Source organism: Nuphar pumila, chromosome 5 (genome assembly GCF_984573655.1).
Source record: "Nuphar pumila chromosome 5, dmNupPumi1.hap1.1, whole genome shotgun sequence".
Classification (NCBI taxonomy): domain Eukaryota; kingdom Viridiplantae; phylum Streptophyta; class Magnoliopsida; order Nymphaeales; family Nymphaeaceae; genus Nuphar; species Nuphar pumila.
This window is the reverse complement of record NC_143253.1, coordinates 134,587,286-134,611,056: the sequence shown is the minus strand read 5'-3', so window position 1 is coordinate 134,611,056 and position 23,771 is coordinate 134,587,286. Positions and strand designations below refer to the sequence as shown.

General features: G+C 38.1%; 2 protein-coding genes across 2 annotated transcripts; one reads left to right on the top strand and one right to left on the bottom strand.

Annotated features, from left to right (window-relative positions):
• Nucleotides 1–308: 308 nt before the first annotated feature.
• LOC149838862 (kinesin-like protein KIN-14R) lies at nucleotides 309–5,046 on the bottom strand. The gene is made up of 17 exons (XM_090008335.1): nucleotides 4,860–5,046; nucleotides 4,451–4,737; nucleotides 4,182–4,356; nucleotides 4,028–4,098; nucleotides 3,753–3,936; nucleotides 3,558–3,667; nucleotides 3,374–3,473; nucleotides 3,136–3,222; nucleotides 2,875–3,051; nucleotides 2,325–2,598; nucleotides 2,064–2,225; nucleotides 1,773–1,988; nucleotides 1,647–1,684; nucleotides 1,403–1,566; nucleotides 1,190–1,315; nucleotides 924–1,049; nucleotides 309–839 (listed from the first exon to the last, which is right to left on the bottom strand). Exons 1-17 carry the CDS (start codon nucleotides 5,044–5,046, stop codon nucleotides 309–311), a joined length of 3,015 nt encoding a protein of 1,004 aa, XP_089864461.1.
• A 2,860-nt stretch (nucleotides 5,047–7,906) lies between these two features.
• Nucleotides 7,907–14,384, top strand: LOC149838861 (tRNA/rRNA methyltransferase (SpoU) family protein). The gene is made up of 4 exons (XM_090007818.1): nucleotides 7,907–8,152; nucleotides 12,636–12,936; nucleotides 13,606–13,656; nucleotides 13,787–14,384. The coding sequence occupies exons 1-4, from the start codon at nucleotides 7,938–7,940 to the stop codon at nucleotides 14,186–14,188; spliced, it is 969 nt and encodes a 322-aa protein (XP_089863944.1). The 5' UTR covers nucleotides 7,907–7,937; the 3' UTR covers nucleotides 14,189–14,384.
• Nucleotides 14,385–23,771: the final 9,387 nt, after the last annotated feature.

Genomic DNA, 23,771 nt, shown 5'->3' with positions numbered 1-23,771 from the left:
TAGACTACAAGTTTTTGAAGTTGCTAGTTAGCAATCAAATTGGTCTGTAACAATATAAACTACAAATTCATGAAGCAGGATATCACGCATCTTCATACAAATACACAAAGCCAGGCTGTGAACTGTATACTGTTGTTAGCAACTAGTTGTTGTTCTTTGATTTCACTTTTCTCGTAAGAAATTGCAGCACGCGTCTTCATACAAATACACAAAGCCAGGCTGTGAACTGTATACTGTTAGCAACTAGTTGTTGTTCTTTGATTTCACTTTTGTCGTAAGAAATTGTAGCAGTGTGTCTTTATCAATTACTATCTCCAACCTCCTTGCTGTGGTTCTCTGATGATTCTACTCCCATGGACTACCACCTTTTGTGTACCTCCCCTTGATGTTCTTCTTGTTAGCCTTCCATAAGCCTTTGATGAATCAATCTGCCTAAGCCTCTTTATATCTGATGGAATTGCCTTCTTCTCTAGTAATGATGTTGGCAATGAGATGCTGTTCTCTGAGTCCACAGGACCCATTTTGGTTTCCCTTTTCCTTTTGACTTCTTGCAGTGAATCAGCTCCTCTCAGCAAAATAGACCCCATCTGTGCATGTTTGTCACTGTTTGTGAGTCTGTTCATCGAGTCTGAGCTCCTTAGTATGTGGGAGTCTATTTCGCATTGTGGTATCAGTTCTGCTGAAAGTGGAGTACATATTTCCTTTGCACCAACAATGGATAGCTTTCTCAACTCTTGCCGCTGCAGCTCTTTCAGCTTGTTTTCGAGCTCCTTAATAGATAGGTTGCTTAACTCTTGCTGCTGCTGCTGCTCTTTCAGCTTGTTTTCAAGCTCTTTAACCTTCATAAAATACATCAAACAGTTGTTATTTGACGAAGAGCTTCTGAAAAGAAAGAAACTAGCAAGTATGTTATCCCCATGGACCTTTTGCTGAAGGGTTCTGCATTGTCCGTCCTTTTCTTTCAAAATATCTTCAAACTGCAACTTTTGCCTCTCTAATTGGCTCTGCAGTTCCTTTGTCTTTAAATCAGAACACCCTTCCTGTTTAATCTGCAACAAGTATGAACAACAAATTGTATAGCATTAGCATATTACTTTATTACATTCGGCAATAACCCTTATAGTTTATACATTCTCTTTGTAGTTTAGTCTATACACACACTACTAACCTCAATTCTACTAGTGCATACCTTCTCTTGGTAGCTCTTACATTGCTGTTCTTTCCCTTTAAGCTTAAGCTCAAAACTCTGGCAGTTTTCTTCTAACTGTCTGATGGATTCGTCTTTGAGCTTCAGCTCTTGTTTTGCTCTCTCTAGCTGCATTTGAAGCCAAAGCATAACTTAATTTAGTTTCATAGTAAGAAGCATCCACTTATAAATAGACGTAACAAATGCTCAACCTACCATGCTTTTCTGCTTCTGATGCTCGCCAACGTCAATCTGCTTCTTTGCAGGACCTAGCTCAACACCTCGAACTCTAGTAGCAAAACCTAGTGAGCTCAATGTTTCACCCAAATCATTATCTGATGGGCTGATTTGCACAAACATCAGTGTTTTTGAGTCACCACCTACATTGTGAATAATTTGGAATCAATAGTATGCAAGTATTACTTAGAATGAACATGCAAAAGCAAATTCAATAAAATACCTAATGAGTCTTGCAGCAAATGTGTGAGTTTGGAATTCCTGCAAAGAATCAGATGAATCTTATTCATATTTGAAGAATGAATGAATTTTTTCACCAATGTCCGTACTTTTGATATTAGATGTCAACCTGAATGGAACATGGCCACTTTTGGTAGCTAGAGCAGAAATGACATCTCCAAGAGCTGAAAGTGAGCGGTTAATGTTCTTAGCCTCATTCAGGCGCTCCCCTCGTGCATCCGTTTTCGCAAGCCTCTCACTGCCTGCTAAATCAACCAACCAAAGCTTGCTCTTGGTGCACTCACCATTCATCAAGCTTTTCGCTCTTACTGTTATGCAGATCATGCTGAAAGAAATGGAAATAAGTAAGAAGTAGACAGCATATGATAATAATCTGATAGGCATATCGATTGACACAAACCAGTGAGATCGGCTACTGTGTTCATTGACATTGTTGGACCCAACTGCCCTGGCATTGCTTCCAGCTTGGAACACACTCCATACCTCTTGTATGTTGTTTACTTTGGCTTCCACAACTCCTGGTACATGATGAACTCCTTCAGCTTCTTGCCTCACCTCCAGCCTAAATACAACCAAAATAGAACTTTCGCTTAGGAAAGTTTAGAATTTTGACCCGCTATACCATTACAGAAATAACTATTTTGCAATTTTCTGATCGTACTTTTTCGAAGAAGGTGCAGGATCAAGTAGGTCTCGTATCTGTTCATTGTACACTTCAAGCACGCTTATGAATATCTCATAGTTGAAGGTCTCACTTCTCTCCTTGGCAATTCGAAAAAGCTCTTCTAGAGTCCTGTAATTCACTCCTCTGTTCCGCTCAGTTCCTTCCATTGTAAAAGTTTTCCCTGTCCCAGTCTGACCGTATGCGAAGATGCAGACGTTGTAGCCATCAAGAACAGACACAACCAATGCAGAAGCATCCGAAAACACATCGACTGCTCATATAACACAATTCAGCCATAAGTCTATGAACTATATAGCAAAGGGTCACTGGTAGGAAATCAAAACTTTCAGGAAATTCATTGGGATTGAATCAGTGCCTAGCAGGTCAAGTGGCCAATGGCCTTGACGACCAGGGACATACATATCAGCAACTCGAAAACAGCAATGAATGATGCAATCAACTCTAGCATGGCAGCACTAACTTATGACCACGTTGGCATAATCTATTTATGTTGTTAATTTCTATCAATTGATAAGTTGTTCCATACCTTGATCATCTTTTGGGGTATAAACCCTGTCAAACTTGAAGGTTTTCTTTGTGCTCCCACCAGTGTTTATGCTGATTTCACCATCCTTTGCCGCTTCGAAATCTGTCACCATTGCTGATCCTGAAGAAACCTCCTCTTTGCTCAGTGGGCGACACCTACAGAAAACTCTTATGTTCCCTGAAATAGATCAAAATAAGAATCAGTTCAATTTAACATGCATCAGCAGAGAAGGAACAAAAGTACATGAGAAAAAGAGCATGCCTTTTATTTCAAGAGCTTTGTTGTAAAGTTTCTTTCTCTCTGACTGCTCTTGACTATATTTGAGCTTCAAGTCTTCACACTGTCTGACTGCATAGAGTAAAAAATATGCTCATCAAGCATTCTTATATTGGACAGAATACCTAAAATATGGGCCTTCTCTGTGTGTGAACCCCAAGGAATACAATCAAGAATAAGATGAAACCTAAAATGTCGTTAGATGGGGGTGCCCTGGACATACCCAATGATTGAACTGCATGGGTCATTTTATTTAGATCAGGGATTGATGTAGCGCACCCGTGAGCTTCCTCAGCTAGCTTGACATAGTCCCTCCTCATAACCTTTTTTATGAAAAAGAGTAACACACTGATAAACATAATTCTCAAGATCTACACTGAAGCTGCTTAACAACAGAAAACAGATACCTGTAGTTGCTCTTGTAACTTTTTCACCGCGTCCGACCAAAACTTCTTACCATGTTCATACTTCTCAACAGCTTCCTTCAATCTTCTTTCTTTGATCTCCAGAGCTTGATCTGGGAAGAAACAAACAAAAAGAGGAATTAAATTTGACATTCTTTTTATCTTATGCGAATAATTTATTGATTCATGGGAAATCACCTTGAGAGTCAAATTGGAAGCACTTCTTCTCCAGTTCAGCTTGCAATTTCTCAAGTTTGTCATTTGCCTCTGAAAGCGCCATCCAGGATTCATAGCATTCATCTGTTTTAAGCGTGTACTGGTTCATCAGCTCGTGATTTTTCTTCTCCAATTTAGCCAGCGACGCCAAACTTCTTTCTCTGATCTACAGCCCAATTGCCAAAACCCATAAACTGTTATTTCTTTTGTCTTAAATTTCAAGGTCTACCTTTAATTCTTCATCTCAGATTACTGACCTGATCCACGGAAACTTCAACCTGTGCCGAACATTTGTTGCAAACAACATAGTTGGGATTCATCAGCGTACCTGCAATCCATGCGAATGTTAGCCTCATTTGAAGATTAACTACAGGATGCAAGATATAGCAGCCACAGTTCATTCATTAATACCAGATGATTTTGGCGCTCTTCTAATGCAAATTCCGGATAACAGAGGGCTTCCAATGATGGACTCAAATCTTACAGCTATTGCATCCCCATGTTGGGCAAGAGTTGCCCTAATATCTACAACCTGAAGAGGCCTGTTAGCCCCGACACATGAATATATGTCCAGTGAAGAGAGGACCTGAAATTCAACAAAATCCATTTGAAACCCATCAGATCAAAAGAGAGGAGATGAGCAAACAAGGAAACAGGGAAAACAGAAAGAAAGTGTTTACCTTTTCTTCCTGTACAAAGACGTCGAAAACCCTCATCCCCCTCGGTCCATTCGTGTTAACAATCTCCGCAAAATGGAGGTCGAAAAAATAGTCCCCAGGCTCGAGATTGTTGAAGAAATAAGAGAAATTCCCAAATCTTGCAGTTTGATAGATGCCTGGGAAATCTTCCCCGCCGTTGATCTTCTCCTCTGTTCTTATAACGTCCCCACCTTTGAAAAACCCATCTCCCAAACAATCCAACCCTTGAATCTTCCCGCCACCAGCATTCACAAGCATCAAAAAACCCTCTGATCCAGAACAATAAAATAAAAGAATCCTTCAAAATGAATCATTACAAGGTTGAAAACTTAACAAAAGGGGGGAAAAGAGAAAAGAAAGGCAAAAGAAACCCAGTAAGCGAAAAACACACCTGAGAGATTGACCTGATTGAACCCACACTTCAGAAATCTAGAACCAGGAGAGCACAGCATCGAATCTACGGAGTCTTCACAGTGATCGTCGGAGAAAATTTCAGGTGGGCGATCGAAATAAGGAAGTGAGCAGCCGTGTTCCCGCTCGAGATCATCCGAAAGCGTCCTGAAATTCTGGGTTTCCATCAGAATAGGGAATTTTTCCGGTGGACCGGTCGCTGTGAAAAAAAAAGAAGAAAGACGGGAAGAGAGAATTCCCGACGTTCTTATTTTGTTCAGATGGCTAAAAGGAGAGGTTCGGAGTTTGGGTTCAAATTGTAAATTCAAAATCCCTCTTGACCGTTTTAATTAATCGACCGTTGTGAGAATGTCATATGACGAAAATGTCCCCTCATAACGGGTAATTTTTTTCGTGGGGACCACTGGATGCTGCTTTTCTTTAAGAGGATGGACTTGGACTTGACCTAGCTGGGCTCGAACCTGCGTTTGACCCTCCCTTTGGTGGACCAAGTCCAATTGGGCATGATCCAAGTCCCACCATTGTAGGCAAAATCTATATTTTAAAAAGTGAAATGAGTTAGTGGGCTAGGAGTAGCTGCCTACTTCGATCTTAAGGCCAGCTTACCAGGCTTCCTAAGGTTTTCTTTTCATTTTTTTAAAATTTGACTGTACAAGTGTATTCTACATGATTGATTTTATAAAAATGGATCATCATTCAAACACGTAAGTAGGTTTTTATAAGGTTTGAAAATCACAATCTATAATTTTTTTTTTAAACATACTTGTTTTTCCACATAGAAAGCTGGGGTTAGCCCGCCCCTACCTGTTTATTGAAATAATAACAATAATTACATATTTACAATGGAAGAATCCATGCTGAATTGTCGTCGTTAGTGGAAGCCATGATAGCAAGAGATTTTGCTTATCTATTACGCTCCTTGAGAACAAACCGAACTACACATGATAAAAACTATATAAACATTGAGTGAGCTGCTCCATGAAACCATTCACTCTTCATCTTACTTCCAAACTTATAAATCACCAAATCCGTTCAAGATGATTCCAGTATGATACTAGCCGAAGCAGAAAGAGTGTTCAAAATCCGTATCCAACATTTGATTTCTCTCTCTGTAATGGACGCATCATCAATTTACCAGCCCGCCTTCAAAAGACTCATTGAGCATCCCGAATTACATACCCTACCTGCCATTGATCCCGATACACGCTAAAAGTATTGATCTGGATCCAATTCACAAGTAATAGGATCCATTGGCCCGCACAGCACCATCTCCAAACTATCAAATGGTATGTGTCATTACATACTCTTAGCATAGTGACAAATATCATGAAAATCTCGTGATTTAAAATTGCAATTTCTCGTGAGATTTTCAAAATATCGCAAGATTTATGAAAAAAACATAAATACCACGATTTAAACGCGCTATTTACGTTTTAAACGGCTATTTATCGGGAAAAAATCATGTATTTTTATGTTTAAATATTTTTATTAATATTTTCTTATAAAAATTTTATTTTTTTTAATTTATTTTTTTTTATTGCCGAGATTTTGCCGAAAAGAATGTGAGATTTATGAAATTTCTCGTGAGTTTTTGAAAAATGAGAAATTGCCAATAAAAACTTTTTGTCACTATGACTCTTAGCACATGTTCCCTTGTGGAGCGAAACACATCTGCCGAATCTGATTTCTTGAGAACCTCCTTCCTTGAAAAATGATCAGATCCAGAATTCCTTATAATTTTCAAATGTGAACTTGGAATGCAACCATCCATGCCTGATGAAGAATCTTTGAAGGCTGATGGCATCTACCCCATTTATGTAATGCTTCTTATACAGTTCCGTTTAATATACACCATTTCCCAAACATTCTACAAATTAAACTCCAAGATTGTTGTGCAACTGGGCATGATATAAAAATGTGGAAAACTGTCTCCTCCCATTTGCCACATAGATAGCATCTATTTGCCAATGAAAATCCCAACTGTTAGAAGTCGATCTTGGCATAACAGCCTTCCTCCCCAGTAAGAAGTTCAAGGCAGTCCTTATGTAATGGTTCTTGCACCAGATCTATCGCGCCAATGTTACGAACTTTGACAAAAAAAAATGTTTTTTTTTATATATACACCATGAAACTACCCTCAAGATCAGAGACCTAGCCTCGTTAGCTTTGCCTGTCATACTTACAGTCACTGTGCTGGCAGCGTAAAACTCTGTGGACTTACCCCTTGCCCCAAGGGAGTCGCCACGCTTCGGCTTGCGCAAGAGGGTAATTGAAACCTACAATATATATATATATATATATATAAAATTTTTATCATGTAGATGTGATCTATGTGCTTGATTTCATATGAATTGGCTGGTGATTGTCCTATTCCGACATGTGGGCTGGTTTTGGTAGGGTTTGAAAAATCAATGGCTCGAAATCTTTATAAAATTAAGTGTAATATATACAAAAAATATATATTTTAAGAGTAATATATAAAAAATGTATGTTTCATGTATAAATAACATGAAATGTTTTGCATGCCAAACTAGGTAGAGTATGGTGATAAATAAGAAGACCCAATAGGGTCCGAGTTTGTGAAATTTTATACCAGACCTGAGTTTCGATTAAGACCCACAAATTTTCAATGAAAAAATGATAAAGAAATATGGTTTTACCGAGTCTGGTTCATGAGTCTGGTTCATGTAGTTCTTATCGGGTACGGCTATGGTTTTCTTATAGTAAACCAGATTAGACCCAAGTTCGAAGCCGATACCATACCCGGGTTAAGTCTGGCTCCACCTGGGTCCGAACCAAACCCGGCCCGTTGACACCCCTAGTTGTCAGGCAGGTCGCTGCATATAATGTGAAATCCTTTTGGTTTGATAGAGCACCCGAAAAAAAGGTAATTAATCGGCGCCTATCTATTCGGGAGCTTGATTTTTAGGTACGAGATAGTGTCAACAACTCTTTTTATCTCTCGTTTTTTTAGTGTTAATCCAAATGTGATAGATATAAGGACTCCTGCTGGTCAATTGTTGAGCTCTCCTGATACCTACAGAACGGCTCTGCGTTCATGTCTTCCATGAGGAGCAACTGCCTTCAAATTTCATGCAATCTAACATCGATTTCCAAACGTGAAGTGGCAGGAGGACAGTGCCTCCCTGCCCACATAGACTCAATTTCGAGCCCCACGAACCCGTTCGTGAAACACTGCCTCAAGCTTCGCCAGAGCTCCAACTATCGTCGCTCCTCAGCCTCTGCCATCCTCGTCGGAACGACACCCATCAGGTGATTTCCTTCTCTTCTTTCCCTTCCAGGTGATTTCTTTCTTTCTTTCCCTTCTTGTATATTGGAATGATTGGAGTTGGTTTTGGTGAGGGAAGAATAGCCTTGCTATTTTATAGGAGGGTCTTTTATTTCAGAATTTGTAGACGAGACCGCCTTTTAGTGGATTCCCACATTGGCTTTTCTGTAATTGCCAAAAAACAGGGGTTTCGTCTTTTCCATTATTGGTGTTACCATCTGAGAAAATGGGGTTGCTTCTTTTTCTTTTTCTTTTTCTCTAGTTTTTCTTCTTTGGTTAAGAGATTTACATTTGGTTATTCTGGAACTCAATGATTACTCGAGTTTTTGCGTCTGTTCATTTTTCACCTTTTACGACATTGTTTTAATAGATTGGAAGAGATTCAGATGATTGTTGAGTGCGGTGATAATGACTTAATCCAGAGATTCATCAAGCAGTAGGTGTTGTTGTAACTTGGTTTGATTATGATACATTCGTTTTTGGGGGAAAATCTGACCAAGCAGATTCAAAGGGTATACAGGTTTAAATTTTCAATGATTGCCCATGTGGGTGGAAGCATACTGGATACGAATGATGTTCGAAGCGGCGGCAATTACGATAGAAGAAGCTTCAGAAAACTTTTCGAGAACTGAAAGTGCTCGAGATCTTTGACACATTTGTTAATGCTGAGTAAAAGGCTAAAAACAAAACTCATAGTAGAAGAAAAGAAGGTTGGTTGTTGTTGAAGTATTCTGATCAGTCACTTGGGTCATTAGACTTTGTGATTCCAAAAGAATGCGGAAATGCATTAGGCAGCGGGGTCCTTCTTTTGAGTTTATGTGGCTCGTAAAAGAGCAATTAAACCGCCTTTGCGAATTGGTCCATTGTGGAATTTGCCTCTGAACATAATGATACACAATTTACTGAACCACATAACTGACGTTATCTCCTTTTATGAGTTTAATACATTTAGGAAAGGTTCATTCCAAATTTATAGTAACAAGGATCATGCAGGTTGGCAGCCCTAAGATCATCTTGGTTGACATTTGTCAATTTCGAACAAGTACCTGAAAAGCTTGTAGAGTGTGAGAGCATCATTTGCGTCAGTAGAAAGGCCATGCTCGTAGTCCTTATAGCATGTGCGCTCTGGACTTAGAGACTGGTTTATAGGGCTAAATAATGTGGGGAGATGCAAAACATGCAGGGAATTATTAAAAATATTTCTGATAGCATGTGCACTCTGAACTTTGGCTTAGCTTGCACCTTCAACTAGAACAAGTTAATTGCATCAACAGAAAATGAAGGAAATGGCCTTTCAGGTCCTTCTCCAAGTTAATTGATTGCCAGATAAACCAATCATGTGAAGAAAAATTCCAATTATGATATTTGAGTAGTAGTTTGGATTTTGTGGGCATCTGCTATATGTATCTCAACAAATAATATGTTTCAGAACTTGAATTCAACTTGATGGCAAAACCTGGCTCAGCTAAAGATGAAGTTCAAATGGGCCATAGATTGCATGGTTGACAAATCTGGGCTGCATTGCCTGTAGACATCAGAAGAGAAATAACCAGCCAATGTTTGAGACATGCATGGGGCAGCATATGCAACCTTGAACTTAATTTTGAATGGGATGTATAGCATGAATAGAGCTTCGTTATATTTTCTTGAGGGATTTCTTGAGGCAATCTTGCTAGGTTTTTAGTGGGTAATTGGCCAAACAGGGTGAGGTGGGCATTATCAGGGACGAACACAAAATTATTTTTCTCAATAATAGCAAAGTTAAGTGCTTCTGGGGTATGTGCTGGATATATCATAGCCATAAGCATGTTAGGTACTTTTCTGCTATGAGATTATTCTATATGACATCATGTCTACGTCCCATTTCAAAAGTTTCAGTGTCATACCATGCTGGTTCCGCTCATCTAGGTAAAGCTGGAACTCTTACACTGATTTTGAAGGCAGTACCATTGATGTGAAAAGTACTTGATTTACTTCTAAGGCTGCTGACCTGCTGTCATTTCCATTTTTATGCTCTGTATGGTTGCTAGCCTGTTGAATGATGTGCAATTAGAACCATCCTGAATTTAGTTAAACCCTATGTAACATGGACTCTTCTAAAAGGTCAACGTACCCATGTCGCACTGATAGCAAGTGAGCTAGGTTGGGCTGAAGTGATGTTAGTCAAGTAGGTTGTGGGCGAGTGTAATTGCGCCTTAGAGGGTTCAACTGGGGGAAACTATAAATATGTTGTAAAGAGCCTTTTTGCTCTCATGCTGAGAATTAATAAAGTAGTAGTAGTAGTAGTAGTAGTAGTAGTAGTAGTAGTAGTAGTAGTAGCAGTAGCAGTAGCAGTAGTTTCCCTAATTCCAAAACGTCATCTCATTCTCCTCCATTTCCTCGCATTCTCCCTGCCATTTCAGTTAGGCTTTGGGCACCCCCCAATCAACACAAAGGCTGCAGCCCTCTGCAGCTGAGTAGAGACACGGATAGCAGGGTGCTCGGGTGCCTTGGTGCACCTCCATCTCTTGCGTCGGGATCCCTTGGGTGCAGTCATCGAAGGCGTGGGCGAACACTAAAGCGCCTCCCCTGCTGCTGAGAGCAGAGCACTCATCATGGCTCCTCACACATGCAAAAACTCGCTAGGGAGGGTGCAGAGTTCCTGACTTGAAGTGCATTCTGTGCTGTCAACATCCTAGACACCTACAATGTATTTGATACTTTGTTTTTTACCGCATGAGTTATCATGCACCCCCGTCCACACGGGTGTGATGCTTGGACACGACTTTCGAGTGTCAGGTGCAGTCAACCTGACGCTGGTCTATTTCTGTCCAAAACTGGAAACTGGACTCAGTCAACCCTAACCAAGTCCAGTTTTATCTATAGTATATACATAAATACGTATAGTTGTATACACACTGCAGCTACACATATGACATTGAACACCATTAAAACAGAAATTATTGGGCTACTCACTATTGTTCAGCCAATTACAACGAATTTCAGAAGAGGGGCATCAAGCATTAATATGATTCAGATTGCATACAACTCAAAACAAGGCCAGCTGAAGTTATCATTGCAGTCTAAGATGAGAGATAATGCATCTGAGCTACATCAATGAAAAAAATTGAAGTTTGGGACCTGGGAGGACCAAAAGAACACACACACACACACACACACACACACACTATATATATATATATATATATATATATATATATGGACATGGTTTTTGCAGTGCCAGGTGCAGTCAACCGGACCTTGGTCCATTTCTGTCCAAAACTGGACTCAGTTAACCCTAAACAAGTCCAGTTTTATCTATAGTATATACATAAATACATGTACACACTGCAGCTACACATGTAACATTGAATACCATCGAAACAGAAATTATTGGGCTACTCACTATTGTTCAGCCAATTACAACGAATTTCAGAAGAGGGTCATCAAGCATTAATATGATTCGGATTGCATACAAATCAAAACAAGGCCAGCTGAAGTTATCATTGCAGTCTAAGATGAGAGATAATGCATCTAAGCTACACCAATGAAAAAAACTTGAAGTTTGGGACCTGGGAGGACCAAAAGAACACACACACACACACACACACACACACATATATATATATATATATATATATATATATATATATATATGTATATTTGTTTGGATACGGCTTTCGCAGTGCCAGGTGCAGTCAACCGGACCGTGGTCCATTTCTGTCCAAAACTGAACTCAGTTAACCCTACCCAAGTCCAGTTTTATCTATAGCACACATACACACACACACACACATATATATAGAGAGAGAGAGAGTCACTAGAATATGAGAACTGGAAATATGAGAACTAATTTGTGAACCGTGATTTTCATAGATTTTTTGTTCTTTTCTCTTGAATCTAACCGTACGGATGTGATCTACATGTTTGGTTTTATAAGAACTCGCCCTTGAATCATCCGATTTTGAAACGAGAATTTTTTAAGGCTTTAAAATCAATGGCTCATAATCTTCATAAATATTCAAGCATTCAAAAATCGCATTTTTCATCAAAAATACATGATCCAATGGTTGATTGCTACTAGCAAATTCACCATGCCAAGCACATCTAAGCGGTTGGATTTGCAAAAAAAGTGTTGGAAATGCCCAAATTTCTAGTTCTCATATTCTAGTGATTATATATATATATATATATATATATATATATATATATATACATACATACGCACCCAAGTTTTTTGAAACTGCTGTGTCGCACCCACACTTATGTGACATAGGTTTAACCTATACAAGTTGTTCTGTTGAAGCCGTTGTGTGAGTTTACTTTTCATTACTTGTGAATGCCAGGTCTCTGTTGTCTTTGTCTGTAATGTTCTGAACCGCATGTAGCTAAAACTTACATGTTTATTGCACCTAGTTTTCTTTAGAAGACTATTTTCAAGCATGCATATGTTTGTTATGAATTTGAAAATATCTCATGTCTGTGCAGAGAAATGCTCATGTTTCATGGGATAAAGGATGAGGAAACAAATATATTGGATTGTCTACTGCTGTTAGATGGTTGTTCCAAAATACCCAGAGAACTACTTGACTCGTTCACTCGTGTGGTTAGTGTCAGCCCTGCTGTGATGAAGAAACTTGCTGGAGTTCAATCCGTTGATTCCATTGAAGCTGCTGCTGTTTTGAAGATACCTAACAGCTTCTATGACATTGGCAGCAATGAAGAAGAAGTTGATTTTCAAAATTTGTTTCCAACATTGCGTCGGCTATTGGTACTTGATGGGATTCAGGTAATTGTTTCTTTTCATTTTCTATTTTTCTGGATGTCTTTTCTTTTCTCATCTTGATAGCCAAACTGTTGTCTGGGAATAAACAGAAACTAGAGTATAATTCTGTTACAGGTAGAAGTTCAAAACAGTAATTGGGTAAATCTCATAATAAAAATAAAATTAGAATTAATAAATTTTAGTGTAATATGAACAATTATAGTGAGAATATAATGAATCATTAAAAAAATTGCATATTTAACTTATGATTGTTAGTAAAAAGTAAATAGGGTAAAAATAATAATGAGTATCACCACTGAATCAATATCTATATATTATGAGTAAAAATTACTGATTTATAACTGCAGTATTTCTAAATAAAGATTTGAAGAGTGTTCTGCTTTTCAGAGATCAAAATACTTACGACTTTTTCAAATGAACCAGGTCTTTTATACCTCATTAAGTTCTGAGAAATGTTTCACGGATTATTTTGAGATTGGTTCTACCAGACACTGATCACCTTTGCTTGTCCCAGCTTGCTCTTTTGAGATTATTGGAATCTAATCACAAAGTTGTCACAGTTAAGGATTGTTCCACCTTTCTGATTGTCTTGTGAAGACTTTTGTGGTATTCCTTCTAAGGACGATAATATTAGGTTGAGTTATTGTGTTTCATTGAATTTGTCTACTGCAGGATCCTGGTAATCTTGGCACATTACTGAGAACTGCCATGGCCTTCAGATGGGTAAGCTCTTATCCATCATGTGAATGAAGGCACTATTTATATATTTAATTTTGCCAAACCGATGGCACTAATAATTTGAAAAACAAAATGGCTTGATTTGATCGACTTGTTTGTGCTGGATTACCTCTAGGATGGAGTTTTTCTGCTTCCTGGTTGCTGTGATCCATTCAATGAGAAGGCCATCCGTGCATCCCGAGGATCTTGCTTTCAAATTCCAGTAGTTTCTGGGCAGTGGATGCATTTGGAATCATTGAGGAGCAGGTTTCAGATGAAAGTGTTGGCAGGGCATCCAGACAACTCAGGAAATAAGAAAACCTCGCTTTCACTCTCGAGTGAACTTGCATTATTTTTGCAAGATAAACCTTTGGCTTTAGTTCTTGGAAGTGAAGGACATGGTCTATCTGAGGAATCCAAGAACGTTTGCGAGCTGATAAGCATTCCAATGACAAGGGGATATGAATCCCTAAATGTCTCTGTTGCAGGTGGCATTTTCCTGTTTATATTACACACTGAGAAGCATAGAACTTGCTGATGCCTGTGAAAAATATATGCATATTGGTGACCGGTGCCATATTTGACTGTAAAAAAGCAGTCACTGACCAACCAGATTTCTGTAATGGCTGCAACGACCATCTTTTTGTCTACAAACTGCTAAAACTGGCAATCCACCTTCAAAGTTGCTGGTAGATCCTACTTTCTGTAGAACATGCAGCAATTTATTTGGTTTAGATTGCTAGCTGGATCACTGATCTGTGAATGCCTGGTCACTGCCGTACAAAAAAACTGCATTTGCGCACAAGTTTGGTCGCCTTTAGGTGGTTAGATCCTTTAAATTATGGAGAGAAATTTTCTGATAAATGGAAATAGGATGAATGAAAACATACTGCTGTCAGTAAAAATTGGAAAATGATTGCCTGGTTGTGAAGTCAGGTTCTACATCACAAAGGGCAATGTATAGCAAATCTGTGAAGTGTTTGGCTTGCAATCCGCAGGTTTAAAGTTCAAATATATTGAAAATACGCTAAATGGTCATTGATAATTGGGCCAGCCTACGAGACTGCTTCAGCAAACTGGACTAAGGGCACCCATGAGAATCATTCTCTCACACAAATGAGAATGATTCTCATATTGCTCCGTTTGCTCATGTCTAAACATGAGACATCAATTTCTCATTTCCTTTGCAAATGAGAGCCCATTGCTCATTTGCCATGAGAATCATCCTCTTATCTACCTCCCTTGTGATTCCGATTCATATGATTTTGATTCTCATTGGGAAATGGACCCTAAAGTGGTGGGGCCCTAAATGTGATGAGGCCGTTGAGTCGTGAGCTGCAACAACATTTGGTTCAAACCATAGGGGAGAAACTTAGATTTCAATGTGGCTTGCCTTGGCATCCCTCGCCTATCGGTCTAGTTGCAAAGGATCCCATCCAGCCACAGGTTTCCCCAATTGAAACCCTACCATGGTATGTGCCAATAAGACTATACGTAGCACCAATGGGACATAGAAGTCATAGGTGATCATTAGTCCAATGCTCCGGACAAAACGAATTTTCAAGATGTGATGGGTATGGGTGGGCATTGGGCTGGCACGAGCCCGTTTAGAGCTCAGGCCGCCGGGCTTTAACTGCAGTCCGGCCCGGAGATGGCCCGGTTCTTAATGGTCTCAGGTTTGACTGGCCCATTGACCCAACGGACCAATGTGAAGTGGTCCGGATCCTGCCCGGCCTGGCCCAAATTCATTTGTAAATAGCATTAATTAACAAGTTCTTTTCTTCCTATGCACCCAATTAATTATCTTTCTAGTTTTCATAAAATTAATGTAACTAATTAGGTAAATAATAATAGTTACCAAGTTATTATGCAATAATTATTTTTTAAATTTTTATATTATTAAAATTTTAATAAATAACTCAGGCTATCGAGCTGGCCTGGTAGTCTGCGGGCCAGCCCAGGCCCGGCCCACGTATATAACGGGCCAGGTTTTGACCCAGTACTTAACGGTCCTGGGCCTAAAACCTTTGCCCAAACCCTGCCCATGGTGGACCAGGTCGGCTTGGCCCATCGGACTATGGAACTTGGTAGAGTTGATTTGAGCATAGTTCCACATACTTGAGCAGGAGTAGCATGTCACTGGACTTGAAACCATAGGTGTTGTCTAGGTCTTCATTTTTTTCTTCTCTTTTTTTCCTTTTATTTTTTTGGATTTGTTGTTCATAGGTTTCAGATTTGGCTCCTGAAATGCATCTTCTAAATGGATGCTTGTTGAATCAAATGTCGGTGCATTCAGGTGAAAAGGAGGAACTGGTCAAGGAGGCTTAACAAAAGGAACATGGTATAGCAGCTGCATTTTATGTGGTTCATTTAGCATCTTGGACCAGACTAATTAATGCACTATATGAATATTACTTTGTGGGCATATATAAAGGGATGGTGCAGTTTTGAACTGAACTCACACTAACGAAATAATTCTCAAATTATTGTTCATTACTTTGGATACATCAACTGTTCAAAGTGCTCCTTTTCATTTTTCAGTTTTACCAGACTTATGATCCATCCATATGTGCAGGCTGTAGAAAATAAATGAGGTGGCAAAAGACTATCTATTTTTAACTAGTATGGACTCATTTTTTCTAAGATGAAAATACAGAAAATTACCTATATTTTCACTATGAGAGATTTACCTAGGTTGCCTAGACCTTCCCACAGTGTTTGCTTGGTATTAGTGCTGAGGTAACGTTTCCTAGGTATTGGGTTGGTTCCAAGGCCGCCCAGTTTGTGCCTTTGATTGCATAAATTTAGGGCTGCATGTGGCAATCATCCTCGTTCTGATTGGATTTGTGCTATGGTGCTTTGGTCCAATGTCTGATTGGATAAAAGCAGTCTTGCTCATGTGTGTGGCACATGCAACTGTCTGGACTTGAACTCAGGATTCTTGTTTTTTCTGTTGAACTATCAACTACTTCAAGGGGAAATGTATTGGCTCCTGTGTGACAGAAAAGCAGAACACACTTTATTCCAAGGGTTGGATGGTCAAAATTGTGTCTGAACAGTGTTTTGTTTGGCCAGTTCCAGCCTAACTTAAGATACCTTCATATTGTCACCAGTAAGAGAGAGATTGTAAATTCCTAATTTTGTTTTTTTGAGTTTTTCAAAAATGAAGGAATACATGAATGATAAAAAAACACATTCATGTTGTTTTATGGCATATATTATTAGATTATTTTTTCAGATATTTTGACATGTTTTGTAACACGTGTTTCTTAAGAAAAAAAAAAATTATTTCTTTAAGAAATTTCCTTGCCTGAATTAACTTCACAGATGTTGGTCTTGTTTGTTATCATTTCTCTAATCACATTTTTTTATTTGGATCTAGATTATTTACCTGACTGAAGTCTTTTTCTTATTACGTTCATATCTTTTTTTGTCATATTCTTTTTTGCTCAAATCTTTCTATCTTCTTTTCCTTTTTCTTAATTTTCGTTTTTTTCATTAAAATATTGACATTCTTGTTTTTGCTTTTAACCTCTTATATTACACTAGTAAATTTTAATTTCTTTGTCGATTTGTTACATACTTATCATCCATTACTGTTTTTCTGTTCTATGTTCTTTTACTAGATCTTTTTTGCATATACTGAATCCATAATATTTGTCTTTACATTTCGTTATTTCTGTTTTTCTTTAATTATTATTTGTTTTTTCCATCCATGCCACAATGGATTAGAGGAAAGGAAGAGTTCTCTCTCTCTCTCTGCGCAAAGTATAGTGAAATTGCCATTCAAGTATGAAGATATTCACGTCTTACAATATATTCCAGATGTTAAATTAGAATTACGATCTACAAGAAGCATACCGTATACTTCATGATAAGTTAAAACTATTGTATACTAGAATCAAACTATATACTTTATTTCAAGTTAAACCTGTGTATGCAAGAAGCAAACTGCACTGAAGTGTGGTGGAAAGTTTCCCTTAAATTGATGGTAGTACAGTTTAGACTTCTGATTACCGCGACTTTTTGTAAGACAAAGGAATGAATTTTATTGTATAGGTGTTTCTTATAACCTGGCAAGATGATAATAGGGCTCTGTTTTCCATTTGTGGGAACCTTTGACATAATTTATGTAACCGGTGCCTCATTATGACTGCTTTGTATTGACAGTTATGAATAACTTTCTGTTTCAGTCGAGTATGCGGGAATCCACTTGCATTGATCAGGAAATATGGGCTGATTGATGTGCTGCAGGCAATGCTTCCGCAGCAATGCTAAGGACATTGGCTTTATTAAAGTTTGCATTTCCGTTCTTTAGTACTGTATCTACTTCTGCTTCTTGTTCTTTCTTGAGAGAGATTGACTACTTGATTCTGGTTATTTTATTTGACCCTGAAACCCTTGGTTTCCGTGTCTCAGTACCGTTAAAAGATGATGAAGAGGGTGGAGAGATTTTCTTTTTAATCCTTTTGTCTTATCAAGACTGTTTTTCTGTTTTCTGATTTCCTTGAAAAATTAAAAATTTCCATACTTTTGTATCTGGGAGTCGATCTTTTTCTTCTATTATTTGTATACACAATGCTGTTTTTGAATGACATTAAAGACCTGATGAATGATGGGAGTGAGTTATCTGACCAATGGTATTCTGCTTTAGTAAAAACTAAAAAGTGTTGCAATACCACTTCTTGGGTGCTGTTGATCCTCATACCAAATGACTTTGAAAGTAATTTTATCAACTCTAAATGATGGGCATTCCATTCTTGAGGTGCTTTTAGAAGCGTCTGTTACACCCCACCCCAGGGAGGCCATTTCCCTTGAAAGAGAGGGCCAAGAGGGAAAGTGCTTCCCCAAGGGGGAGGTGTCAAATCATTTTGATAGGAAATATGTTCTTTCTTTTTCATATATTACGGGGACGTCACCACAGATTTCTTATCTCACCTTCCTGAGAAAAGGCTTTCTTTTCTATGAAAGATGGCTTCTTAGGAAAGAGCGTGAAACAACAGCGCCGCCCATCCCCCCGCCCTTCAAGTTACCGTTGGAGGTGCCTCATATCTGATCCATTCGCCGTTGGACCAAGCTCTTTGATTCTTTATCAGGTCAGATTATAGTTTCATAGGGTGTCTGTGACACACCCAATCAAGGGAAGCCTCTTTCCTTTGAAAGGGCCACTTTGGAGGGAAAATGCTTATAAGGGTGGGGGTTATGAACCTGTTTTTGTGCATTTATGATATGGGTCCCACTATTTTTTTCCATTCACTCTTTGTAGAAAAGAGACTATTTCATATGAAAGCCTCTTTCAAAAGAAAGGGCATGAAACAAACGTATCTCTGGTATTATGTGAGTTACATGAACTCGCTAGACTCTCACACTGATGAAGTCCTTGAGCTTTATTGTGGGGGTAGATGTGCATGTTTAATCATCTTTTGTAGTACCAAATCCGATCCTTTAAGACGATGAGAATCATGCATAAAAATACTGAAGATATACATCGTTGAAATATGGGTTGAAGTTTGTGGTATATGAACGATATTGGTTTTCGTCATCTTTTAGTTAGTATGGAGATATCTTGTTGCACATAATGCAGAAAGATAGGTATACTTTTGTAAAAAAAGAAAATGAAATAATGAGGAACCCTCCGTGAAGCAAAAACCTCAGGTGGGGCCCCACTACCACCCTGCCTTACATGACCCACCTCACCTCTAAAAGCTACAGACACACTTGTGTGCTAGTGGGGTTTGATTTGGCGCCTTCATCTCAGCACCCTCACAACTATCCGGCTGGCCACGCTAGCGAAAAAAAATTGTTAGGTCATTAATTTTCTTGATATGTGTTGGATCTTATTATGGATAGGGATGGCAGTGGACCGGGGCGGGGGCGGGAGTCAAGGTCTCTCCGGCCTTGCCCCGGTCTCAAAATCCTACCCTCCATCCCTGCCTGATTTTAACCTTCATTCCCGTTACATGTCTTCCATCCCCGGTCCAAACGGGGTGAGGCGGGGCGGGGCTTTGTTTTCCCTCGGTCCACTGACATCTCTAAAGAAGGGGCAGGGCGGGGCGAGGGAAAGCATGAGTCCATCCCCACACGGGTTTTAATTTTAACCTCCATCCCCGTTTCATGTCCTCCATCCTCGGTCCAAACAGGGAAAGGCGGGGCCCCGTTTTCCCCAAGTCCACTGCCATCCCTAATTATGTATAGATGAACCTAACTAGTGGGTCTTATAGGCTGAACCTGTTAGGTTAGTTGAGTATGTGCTCGAACTGGCAGTGAAATTTTTTAATAGACATTTTCAACTATTGTTTAAACATATGGAGGTTTCTCTTTTCAGCTGTTATTGTGTAGTGATATCTTTTTTACATAATACCGTTTGATGAAAAAAATCATGTAATTTATAATTGTCTAGTATGACCCCTACTTTTGAAATCAATAGACTCTCTTTTGTTTCTCTCTCTTTTGCTTCAATTTAGGGTTTGTTGGACTATGAATTCAATAGAACTGAAGCCCAAATCCGCTAAGTTTCTCTTTTTCACTGTAAAACGCCCAAAAGTATTCGGTAGAATTTCATGAAATTGGTTCATATTCGGTTAAACTAACTATCATAGTCCAAGTACATCTTTAATGGTGTTAATTTGGGAAATTGATGGGTTGGATCTTGTTAAAGTCTTGCAGGTGGTGGACGTCAAATTAATGAGTCAAGTAGGCTCTACTAGTGAGACATACATTTCAAGAAGCGTAGTATGCCATCTCCTATCTTGCAAAGGACCCCAACAACACAACAGGTCAAGAAGCGTCTCAGCAAGATCATTCGCCACAAAGTCAACTACTTGGACAAAGCAAAAAAGTATTTGGTACAGTGGGAGGAGACAACAAATCTGACTAAGGAGTCAGCATTCTGAATGAAAAGCAGTTATTCAGCCGAAGTCAGAGCCTACCATGAAACAAATGGCGCCGAGGGCGGTGCATGATTTAAAGAAGAGCCCTACGACCTACTTTGTACAGTTGTGTCTAGAGTCTGTTTTACTTTGGTTGAGAATTGATGTAAAGTGTCGAGTCACTTGTAATTTTCTCCAGGCCACCCATGTACTTTGGTTTAGGTTGATAAATACCCTGAAGGGTCAGCTCATAGAACTGTAATGAGCCCTCGAACAAAAATATGAATGAATGCAAATGTGAAGAGCTTACTTTTGTTCATCCTCGTTGTGATTGCTTTCGAGTGATTGTGATTTCTCTCTCTCTCTATTCTCTAGCTCTCTTGCACTCTCAGTTATCAAAGCTTCTGCAACGGTAAGCGAGCGTTCAAAAGGCTTGTGGCGATAAGAAAGGACTGTCGCTTCGCACTGGCCTATAAAAGTAGGCCCGTGAAGCTGTAACCATATAGGTAAATAAATACATCTTTATGTAGAAAATGAAACAACAATATTTTGACAGACATTTTAAACCTTTAATATGTTGAAGTACGTTGAACATATTGCTATATTATTGTTTTTTAGACAAAAACATCATTAAACCATGAAAGTTATTACATATCCCGGTTTTTACTTTTCCCCTTTATGGGTTACCATAGTTCTCATGGGTTATTTTTATTTTATTATTTGATCATTCTATAGAGATAAAGGCATAAAAGCAAATTTGTAAATGTCAGAAAAAATTAAATTTCTGCAGAATAATTGTCATTTTAAACTTTTGTCACGGCTTGGCAGAATCAATGGGAGCATGAAAGCTTGCTGGTACATCATCTTCATCTGCTTGACAAGATCCCAACTGCATCATCTTGCCGATCTTTTTCCTCCCCTGCTCTTTTTTATGTCCAAACGTTATTGAATTACTAAAGAAGAAATCCACCAGACTATTAGGCAGGGAAGGAGCCAAAAATCTGAACTAGGTTTGGCACAAATGTGCAGTGAAATGAAAAAATAATTCTTAATACATTGTACTAACGTTTAAAAAAAACAGTTATTCTAAAGCATAACTTTTACACCTTAAATCAATACCCTAATTCATAAAATCATAAATTATGCGTTTATGGTATTGATAAAAAAACAAAACACTTAATATTTTAACTAAAATTATGCATTCGTTATTGATTAATCAAAGATTCATGCTTAATAGTAATTAAAAGAAAGATATAGAAAACCCCTAAAACCATAACTAAACATTTATACCATTTAAAAAAAAAACAAATGAGAACCTTAAATCTTAGGAAACAACATTCATATATATAAGCTGGAAAAAAAAACCTAAAGCTCCAAATAAATCAAACATGTGGAATCATATATAATGTGGATTAAAAAAAAATAGAATACCTCATTAAATACTGGAACAAACTCAAGACCCTCCATAAAACATGTTTTTGATTCACTATGCCAGCAATTTAGCCACTTAATCATGGAAAGATCCAAGGCGTCGATTCCCCCGCAATAGTCAATAGTTAGCCGCTTCTAATACTGATAACAACAGCGAGAATAGAAGCCAAAAGCTGGATTGAGTTCCGACTGAACTATCAATAGAGTAGTTGTACCCCCTTCACCTACCAAAATAGAATTGGATTTGGTGGGGCAGAACTAATAGAAATGATGATGGATTCTGTTTTATCAGATTTTTGACTGAAGGAGGTCATAGCACAAAGGGAGTTGCTTTGCCAGTTGCTGTGGAGAGATGGGTCACTCTTGCTCATTGGGTGGGTGGGTGAAGCTAGTTCCCCATCCCTTCCGTTTAAGTTAGAAAATGTGTAGGGAGACCACTCGACCGATCTCATCCACTTGAAAATTCATGTAAAAGTTGGTAACTAAAATAAAAAACTCTAAATGCTACTTGGAAAAAAAACCTAAAACCTAATTAAATATGCATGTTATTTAAAAAAAACTAAATCAAAAAATTATTTCTAACAAACATAATTCATATATATGCTAATTAAAAAATAACAAAACCTCTAAAATTTTAACTAAAATCAAACATGTGGAATCATGTTTAGTGTTGATTAAAAGAACATAGATGTACCTAACTAAATATTTAAAAAATGACCGTATTGTACGGGTAATTTGACATGTTTTCTTAAAAAATCATAGAATTTTTTATATTCTTGTCATGTCCAAATTCATAAATATTTGGATTTATACCTTTTTATCCTCTTATATATATATATATATATATGAACTTCCTCCCAAATATGTGACTGCTTTTTACAAAACAATCTCTATTCTCATATCGAAAATTACCCTATCAAATATCAAAAACTTGTGTTTTTATAGTTATTGAAAAGCAAAGACACATGCCTATAGCTTTTATGTTTTGAGTCAGAATTTAAAACCCCTCTAGGGTACCTGTTTTTTAGTTTCAAAACCAAAATAAAAACATGTTCTACACCCTCCAGGGTTGCGCATTTTTTGTCTATTCTATGCTATTTTTTTGACACCTGCACCAAAAATCTAAAAAAAAATAGAAAAAAAATGACAGATCGAAATGTTAGTTTTCCACTGCCACCAAGATCACATTGATCTTATAAACGGTTTGAGAGAAATGTCATCTTGATGACATATTGTTCTTCCTAAGCATGCAAACAATGAACATAGGTGAGGATGAGGAAATTCACATAAAATATAGGCAGACTTGCAAAAGTTTGCATAAAATATATGCAAACTTGAGGAAGACTGCATATAGGCGGACTTGAGAAAGTTTGCATAAAATATATGAGAACTTTCTCATCCTCGCCTATGTTTATATATATTTTATGTGGATTTCCTCAAGTCCTTCCTCAAGTCCACATAAAATATATGCAAACTTCCTCAAGTTCTCATATATTTTATAGACTTTAAGAAATCGGCATATACTTTATGCGAACTTTTACAAGTCCGCATAAAATATATACAAACTTTTTCAAGTCTGCATAAAATATATGCAGACTTGAGGAAGTATGCCTAAAATATGTGTGAACTTTCTCAAGTTTGCATAAAGTATATGCAAACTTTCTCATTTTATTCGTCTCAAATATTATTACGCAAACTTCATAAAGTCTGCAAAAAAAAAGTGTGGACTGCATTTTATGTAGAAGTATGCGACACCTGACAAATGAGCGACATTTCACGCAACTTCATGAGTTTAATGCATGCAAAGAGTAAAAAGGATAT

Excerpts from the sequence above, each read along its gene's own strand:
- LOC149838862 (XM_090008335.1), bottom strand. The coding sequence starts at position 5,046 with ATGGAAACCCAGAATTTCAGGACGCTTTCGGATGATCTCGAGCGGGAA. Across the intron at positions 1,989-2,063 it reads CACAGTAGCCGATCTCACTG|CATGATCTGCATAACAGTAA; the intron begins GTTTGTGTCAAT and ends CATTTCTTTCAG. Across the intron at positions 1,685-1,772 it reads AGTGGCCATGTTCCATTCAG|GAATTCCAAACTCACACATT; the intron begins GTTGACATCTAA and ends GATTCTTTGCAG.
- LOC149838861 (XM_090007818.1), top strand. The coding sequence starts at position 7,938 with ATGTCTTCCATGAGGAGCAACTGCCTTCAAATTTCATGCAATCTAACA. Across the intron at positions 12,937-13,605 it reads TGGTACTTGATGGGATTCAG|GATCCTGGTAATCTTGGCAC; the intron begins GTAATTGTTTCT and ends TGTCTACTGCAG. Across the intron at positions 13,657-13,786 it reads CTGCCATGGCCTTCAGATGG|GATGGAGTTTTTCTGCTTCC; the intron begins GTAAGCTCTTAT and ends GATTACCTCTAG.